The following is an 8,041-nucleotide window of genomic DNA, read 5'->3' as shown; positions in this document are numbered from 1 at the left end:
GGTTCATAAGTCCGAATTTCGACACTTGTAAATGTAATGATGTTCACAACTAAACGACCACATCAGTTGCGAGAGGTCACTGTTCTCCACACACAAGGACAAAGTGCCTGCTGTCCATTGGGGAACGCTTAGCCTGTGATTTCAGGTCATGTCCATGGCGCCTTTTTTTACCCAGAAGCCTCCGCGCCCCAGAACTCCCCCAATGTTGCAGGCTGTACCAAGTGCGCAGGCGCAGAGCGCCCGTAAGTGGTGCGTCCAAGGCGCGCATGCGGTCCGTGGACAAAAGACTCCGGAGGATCGGGATCAGTCAGCACCGAGGCCCGGCCTGAGGAGCGGCCCCAGGCTGCGGGGAGAATCGGGCGGCGTGAGCGCATCGAATGCACGGTCAGAGCTGTGAGAGAAAACGAGGGCTTCTTCCATGTAATATGTGTGATGTAATATTTCACCGTGGAGGCAAAAATCACCTTGTCTGAAACACTGATCTTTACCTGTTAATTTATTGTAAACTACGGAATAGAACAAGCAGAGGATTGATGTACAGGAATCTCAAACTTATTCATTCCACCAGCACCTGAAGGCGTGGGAGGGAATCACTGTCTTATCTGAGCCGACGAGACGCCAGAGAATTCGCAGCATGGAGAAATTATCCACCAGCTCTGAGTGTGGGCAGGATTTCACTCAATCTCCTCACCTGGTGACCCAGCAGCAAGTTCACGCTTTGGAAAAACCAATTCCCTGTCCAGATTGTGGGAAGGGATTCTCTCAAGCCTGCAACCTGAAGAGACACCAACAGCAAGTTCACGCTGAAGAGAAACCATTTCCCTGTCCCGATTGTGCGAAGGGATTCTCTCAGGCCTGCAATCTGAAGAGACACCAGAGAATTCACACAGGGGAGAAACCATTCACCTGTTCAGTGTGTGGGAAGGGATTTACTGCATCATCTGGGCTACAGACACACCAGCAGATTCACACTGGGGAGAGGCCGTTCACCTGTTCTGAGTGTGGGAAGGGATTTGTTCAATTGGCAAACCTTAGGACACACTATCAAATTCACACTGGTGAGAGACCGTTCATCTGCTCTGAGTGTGGCAAGGGATTTACACAATTATGTGGGCTCCAGCAACACCAGCGGATTCACATCAGGGATAGGCCGTTCACCTGCTCGATGTGTGGGAAGGGATTTATGCAATCATCTCACCTACAGTCACACCAGCGAATACACATGGGAGAGAGGCCGTTCACATGTTCTGTATGTGAGAAGGGATTTACTGATTTCTCTGGGCTACAGATGCACCAGCAGATTCACTGCGGGGAGAAGCCTTTCATCTGCTCTGAGTGTGGCAAGGGATTCACTGATTCTTCTGGCTTGCTGACCCACCGGCGAATTCACACTGGGGAGAGGCCGTTCACTTGTTCCGTGTGTGGGATGGGATTTGTACAGTTATCTCAGCTACAGACACACCAGCCTATTCACACCGGGGAGAGGCCATTCACTTGTTCTGTGTGTGGGAAGGGATTTATACATTCATATCGGCTACGGTCACACCAGCGACTTCACACTGGAGAGAGGCCGTTTGCCTGTTCTGAGTGTGGGAAGGGATTCACTGGTTTGAACTACCTGAAAAAGCATGTGCGAGTTCACACCACGGAGAGACCGTTCCCTTGTTCTGTATGCGGGAAAGTATTCATAGATACATCTCGGCTGCAATTACACCAGCGAACACACACTGGGGAGAGGCTGTTCACTTGTTCTGTGTGTGGGAAGGGGTTCAATGGGTCGAACTGCCTGAAAAGACATGAGCGAGTTCACACCGGGGAGAGACCGTTCACTTGTTATGTGTGTGAGAAGGCATTTATGGATGCATCTCAGCTAAAATCACACCTGCGGACTCACACGGGAGAGAAGCCGTTCACTTGTTCTGTGTGTGACAAGGGGTTTGGTAAATTACATGGGCTACAAGTACACCAGCGAATTCACACTGGGGAGAGGCCGTTCACTTGTTCTGTGTGTGGGAAGGGATTTACTAACTTAGCTGCATTACAGAGACACCGGAGAATTCACACTGGAGAGAGGCCGTACACCTGCTCTGAGTGTGGGAAGGGATTCATTCAGTCTTCCCACCTGAAGACCCACCAGCGAGTTCACGCTGCGGGGAAACCATTTGCCGCTCCCAACTGTCATGATGATGACCTAGTGACCAACCAGGAAATTCACACTGAGTAGAAGCTGTTTACCTGTTCTGTGTTTGGGAACGGATTCACTCAGTCTCCTAACCTGATGACGTATGTGTGAGTTCACACTGGGAGGGGAGTTTAAAAGAAGCTGTCTGTTCTGTGTTTAACCGTCACAGTTGCTGAATCCTGTTTCAAGTCCACAAGTGTCTGCTGCTGTTGGACTCTAGTTACTGCTCATCATATCTAGGACTGAATCCTGGTCACTGGGCACAGTTGGGGTTCATTCCACTGAAGATAGTTTGCATTTATTTTATTGTTTATTGCCATGTGTACTGAGGTACAGTGAAAAGGATTTGTTGCGTGCGGTGGAGCCGATGTGGGGGCTGGGGCGGGGCACTGAAAAACAATGGAAGACCCAGTGTGTGTGAACAGTCGTTGGCGGGGGGTGGGGGGGGGGTTTTGAGGGAGAGAACAAAGGAGAGCCCGTTGTGAGGGAACAGTCATTGGGGGGGGGGGGAGAACAAAGGAGGACCCGTTGTGACGGAAGTCATTATGGGGGGGGAGAAGAGAACAACTGAGGACCCTTGGGTTTGAAAGCAATGTATTTTACTTTGACTTGTCATGTGACAAATAAACATTCATTCAATGGAAAGATAATACATGATTATAATTGATATTCCCATTGCTATATCTGAGTTGGGATTTAATATTCTGGGTTTGTGATAAATTAGTTCTGTTGTAAACCCGGTGTCACAAGTCCTTGTTCCTGTCTGCAACACACTCCTTCGATGAACCAGGAGGTCCACATTCTTCTGAGTTCATGAGTTACAGGAGCAGGTCAGTCAGGCCAGAGAATTCTCTTTGGGGAGAGGGCATTCACCTGTTTAGTGTGCGGGAATGATTTCACTTGTTTATCAAAGGTATTGGCACACCAGCTCGATCACGCTTGGGAGAAAGTTTAATAGGGAGTCTAAGAAGATAACTGCAGATGCTGGTACAAATCGAAGGAATTTATTCACAAAATGCTGGAGTAACTCAGCAGGTCAGGCAGCATCTCGGGAGAGAAGGAATGGGTGACGTTTCTGGGGTCGACACCCTTCTTCAGACTGATGTCAGGGGGGCGAGACAAAGGAAGGATATACGTGGAGACAGGAAAATAGAGGGAGATCTGGGAAGGAGGAGGGGACGGGAGGGACAGAGGAACTACCTAAAATTGGAGAAGTCGATGTTCATACCACTGGGCTGCAAACTGCCCAGGCAAAATATGAGGTGCTGTTCCTCCAATTTCCGGTAGGCCTCACTATGGCACTGGAGGAGGCCCATGACAGAAAGGTCAGACTGGGAATGGGAGGGGGAGTTGAAGTGTTCGGCCACCGGGAAATCAGTTTGGTTAATGCGGACCGAGCGATTTTGGTTCGGTGTTTAACATCTCCCGCAAGTGCACAAGTGACTAGTTTTCTGACTATGTGGTTAAACTTGATGTTCATCACAACCAGGGCTAAACCCTGCTCATTGGGAGCATTTGGGGGTTGTTCTTATGTTGTTAGTACTTCCTATAACTGGGCTGTAGTTTCATATCTTGGATATGTGACAAATAAAGGAGTTCTGTTGTAAAAACTCTGACTCTCTCTGCCTAGGTAGGCCATTCGGCGTATCTTTCTCCTCTTGACTTATGAATGTTCTTGTTAGTCCTTTACCTGTTTATTCTGGGAGGGTAAAACGGTTATTGGTTCATAAGTCCGAATTTCGACACTTGTAAATGTAATGATGTTCACAACTAAACGACCACATCAGTTGCGAGAGGTCACTGTTCTCCACACACAAGGACAAAGTGCCTGCTGTCCATTGGGGAACGCTTAGCCTGTGATTTCAGGTCATGTCCATGGCGCCTTCTTTACCCAGAAGCCTCCGCGCCCCAGAACTCCCCCAATGTTGCAGGCTGTACCAAGTGCGCAGGCGCAGAGCGCCCGTAAGTGGTGCGTCCAAGGCGCGCATGCGGTCCGTGGACAAAAGACTCCGGAGGATCGGGATCAGTCAGCACCGAGGCCCGGCCTGAGGAGCGGCCCCAGGCTGCGGGGAGAATCGGGAGGCGTGAGCGCATCGAATGCACGGTCAGAGCTGTGAGACAAAACGAGGGCTTCTTCCATGTAATATGTGTGATGTAATATTTCACCGTGGAGGCAAAAATCACCTTGTCTGAAACACTGATCTTTACCTGTTAATTTATTGTAAACTACGGAATAGAACAAGCAGAGGATTGATGTACAGGAATCTCAAACTTATTCATTCCACCAGCACCTGAAGGCGTGGGAGGGAATCACTGTCTTATCTGAGCCGACGAGACGCCAGAGAATTCGCAGCATGGAGAAATTATCCACCAGCTCTGAGTGTGGGCAGGATTTCACTCAATCTCCTCACCTGGTGACCCAGCAGCAAGTTCACGCTTTGGAAAAAACAATTCCCTGTCCAGATTGTGGGAAGGGATTCTCTCAAGCCTGCAACCTGAAGAGACACCAACAGCAAGTTCACGCTGAAGAGAAACCATTTCCCTGTCCCGATTGTGCGAAGGGATTCTCTCAGGCCTGCAATCTGAAGAGACACCAGAGAATTCACACAGGGGAGAAACCATTCACCTGTTCTGTGTGTGGGAAGGGATTTACTGCATCATCTGGGCTACAGACACACCAGCAGATTCACACTGGGGAGAGGCCGTTCACCTGTTCTGAGTGTGGGAAGGGATTTGTTCAATTGGCAAACCTTAGGACACACTATCAAATTCACACTGGTGAGAGACCGTTCATCTGCTCTGAGTGTGGCAAGGGATTTACACAATTATGTGGGCTCCAGCAACACCAGCGGATTCACATCAGGGATAGGCCGTTCACCTGCTCGATGTGTGGGAAGGGATTTATGCAATCATCTCACCTACAGTCACACCAGCGAATACACATGGGAGAGAGGCCGTTCACATGTTCTGTATGTGAGAAGGGATTTACTGATTTCTCTGGGCTACAGAGGCACCAGCAGATTCACTGCGGGGAGAAGCCTTTCATCTGCTCTGAGTGTGGCAAGGGATTCACTGATTCTTCTGGCTTGCTGACCCACCGGCAAATTCACACTGGGGAGAGGCCGTTCACTTGTTCCGTGTGTGGGATGGGATTTGTACAGTTATCTCAGCTACAGACACACCAGCCTATTCACACCGGGGAGAGGCCATTCACTTGTTCTGTGTGTGGGAAGGGATTTATACATTCATATCGGCTACGGTCACACCAGCGACTTCACACTGGAGAGAGGCCGTTTGCCTGTTCTGAGTGTGGGAAGGGATTCACTGGTTTGAACTACCTGAAAAAGCATGTGCGAGTTCACACCACGGAGAGACCGTTCCCTTGTTCTGTATGCGGGAAAGTATTCATAGATACATCTCAGCTGCAATTACACCAGCGAACACACACTGGGGAGAGGCTGTTCACTTGTTCTGTGTGTGGGAAGGGGTTCAATGGGTCGAACTGCCTGAAAAGACATGAGCGAGTTCACACCGGGGAGAGACCATTCACTTGTTATGTGTGTGAGAAGGCATTTATGGATGCATCTCAGCTAAAATCACACCTGCGGACTCACACGGGAGAGAAGCCGTTCACTTGTTCTGTGTGTGACAAGGGGTTTGGTAAATTACATGGGCTACAAGTACACCAGCGAATTCACACTGGGGAGAGGCCGTTCACTTGTTCTGTGTGTGGGAAGGGATTTACTAACTTAGCTGCATTACAGAGACACCAGAGAATTCACACTGGAGAGAGGCCGTACACCTGCTCTGAGTGTGGGAAGGGATTCATTCAGTCTTCCCACCTGAAGACCCACCAGCGAGTTCACGCTGCGGGGAAACCATTTGCCGCTCCCAACTGTCATGATGATGACCTAGTGACCAACCAGGAAATTCACACTGAGTAGAAGCTGTTTACCTGTTCTGTGTTTGGGAACGGATTCACTCAGTCTCCTAACCTGATGACGTATGTGTGAGTTCACACTGGGAGGGGAGTTTAAAATAAGCTGTCTGTTCTGTGTTTAACCGTCACAGTTGCTGAATCCTGTTTCAAGTCCACAAGTGTCTGCTGCTGTTGGACTCTAGTTACTGCTCATCACATCTAGGACTGAATCCTGGTCACTGGGCACAGTTGGGGTTCATTCCACTGAAGATAGTTTGCATTTATTTTATTGTTTATTGCCATGTGTACTGAGGTACAGTGAAAAGGATTTGTTGCGTGCGGTGGAGCCGATGTGGGGGCTGGGGCGGGGCACTGAAAAACAATGGAAGACCCAGTGTGTGTGAACAGTCGGGGGTGGGGGGGGGGTTTTGAGGGAGAGAACAAAGGAGAACCCGTTGTGAGGGAACAGTCATTGGGGGGGGGGGGAGAACAAAGGAGGACCCGTTGTGACGGAAGTCATTATGGGGGGGGAGAAGAGAACAACTGAGGACCCTTGGGTTTGAAAGCAATGTATTTTACTTTGACTTGTCATGTGACAAATAAACATTCATTCAATGGAAAGATAATACATGATTATAATTGATATTCCCATTGCTATATCTGAGTTGGGATTTAATATTCTGGGTTTGTGATAAATTAGTTCTGTTGTAAACCCGGTGTCACAAGTCCTTGTTCCTGTCTGCAACACACTCCTTCGATGAACCAGGAGGTCCACATTCTTCTGAGTTCATGAGTTACAGGAGCAGGTCAGTCAGGCCAGAGAATTCTCTTTGGGGAGAGGGCATTCACCTGTTTAGTGTGCGGGAATGATTTCACTTGTTTATCTAAGGTATTGGCACACCAGCTCGATCACGCTTGGGAGAAAGTTTAATAGGGAGTCTAAGAAGATAACTGCAGATGCTGGTACAAATCGAAGGTATTTATTCACAAAATGCTGGAGTAACTCAGCAGGTCAGGCAGCATCTCGGGAGAGAAGGAATGGGTGACGTTTCTGAGGTCGAGACCCTTCTTCAGACTGATGTCAGGGGGGCGAGACAAAGGAAGGATATACGTGGAGACAGGAAAATAGAGGGAGATCTGGGAAGGAGGAGGGGACGGGAGGGACAGAGGAACTACCTAAAATTGGAGAAGTCGATGTTCATACCACTGGGCTGCAAACTGCCCAGGCAAAATATGAGGTGCTGTTCCTCCAATTTCCGGTGGGCCTCACTATGGCACTGGAGGAGGCCCATGACAGAAAGGTCAGACTGGGAATGGGAGGGGGAGTTGAAGTGTTCGGCCACCGGGAAATCAGTTTGGTTAATGCGGACCGAGCGATTTTGGTTCGGTGTTTAACATCTCCCGCAAGTGCACAAGTGACTATAACATATATAACATATATAACATATAACATCTACAGCATGGAAACAGGCCTGTCCGGCCCTACCAGTCCACGCCGACCATTCTCCCTGACCTAGTCTCATCTACCTGCACTCAGACCATAACCCTCCAATCCCCTCCTATCCATATACCTATCCAATTTGCTCTTAAATAATAAAATCGAGCCAGCCTCCACCACTTCCACCGGAAGCCCATTCCATACAGCCACACCCCTCTGAGGAAAGAAGTTCCCCCTCATGTTACCCCTAAACCTTTGTCCCTCAATTCTGAAGCTATGTCCCCTTGTTGGAATCTTCCCCACTCTCAAAGGGAAAAGCCTACCCACGTCAACTCTGTCCGTCCCTCTCAAAATTTTAAAAACCTCTATCAAGTCCCCCCTCAACCTTCTCCGCTCCAAAGAATAAAGACCCAACCTGTTCAACCTCTCTCTGTAGCCTAAGTGCTGAAACCCAGGCAACATTCTAGTAAATCTCCTCTGTACCCTCTCCATTTTGTCGACA

The 8,041-nt window shown here is 49.1% G+C and overlaps 1 protein-coding gene across 1 annotated transcript; it reads left to right on the top strand.

Moving 5' to 3' along the window:
• The first annotated feature begins 306 nt into the window (after positions 1-306).
• LOC144601152 (uncharacterized) lies at positions 307-6,490 on the top strand. Its single transcript, XM_078413105.1, has 2 exons — positions 307-2,140; positions 4,696-6,490. The coding sequence occupies exons 1-2, from the start codon at positions 635-637 to the stop codon at positions 6,124-6,126; spliced, it is 2,937 nt and encodes a 978-aa protein (XP_078269231.1). The 5' UTR covers positions 307-634; the 3' UTR covers positions 6,127-6,490.
• The last annotated feature ends 1,551 nt before the right edge of the window (positions 6,491-8,041 follow it).

This window comes from Rhinoraja longicauda, chromosome 16 (assembly GCF_053455715.1).
Source record: "Rhinoraja longicauda isolate Sanriku21f chromosome 16, sRhiLon1.1, whole genome shotgun sequence".
NCBI lineage: Eukaryota > Metazoa > Chordata > Chondrichthyes > Rajiformes > Arhynchobatidae > Rhinoraja > Rhinoraja longicauda.
Note: the sequence above shows the minus strand (reverse complement) of the source record. Positions and strands in the feature narration are given on the sequence as shown.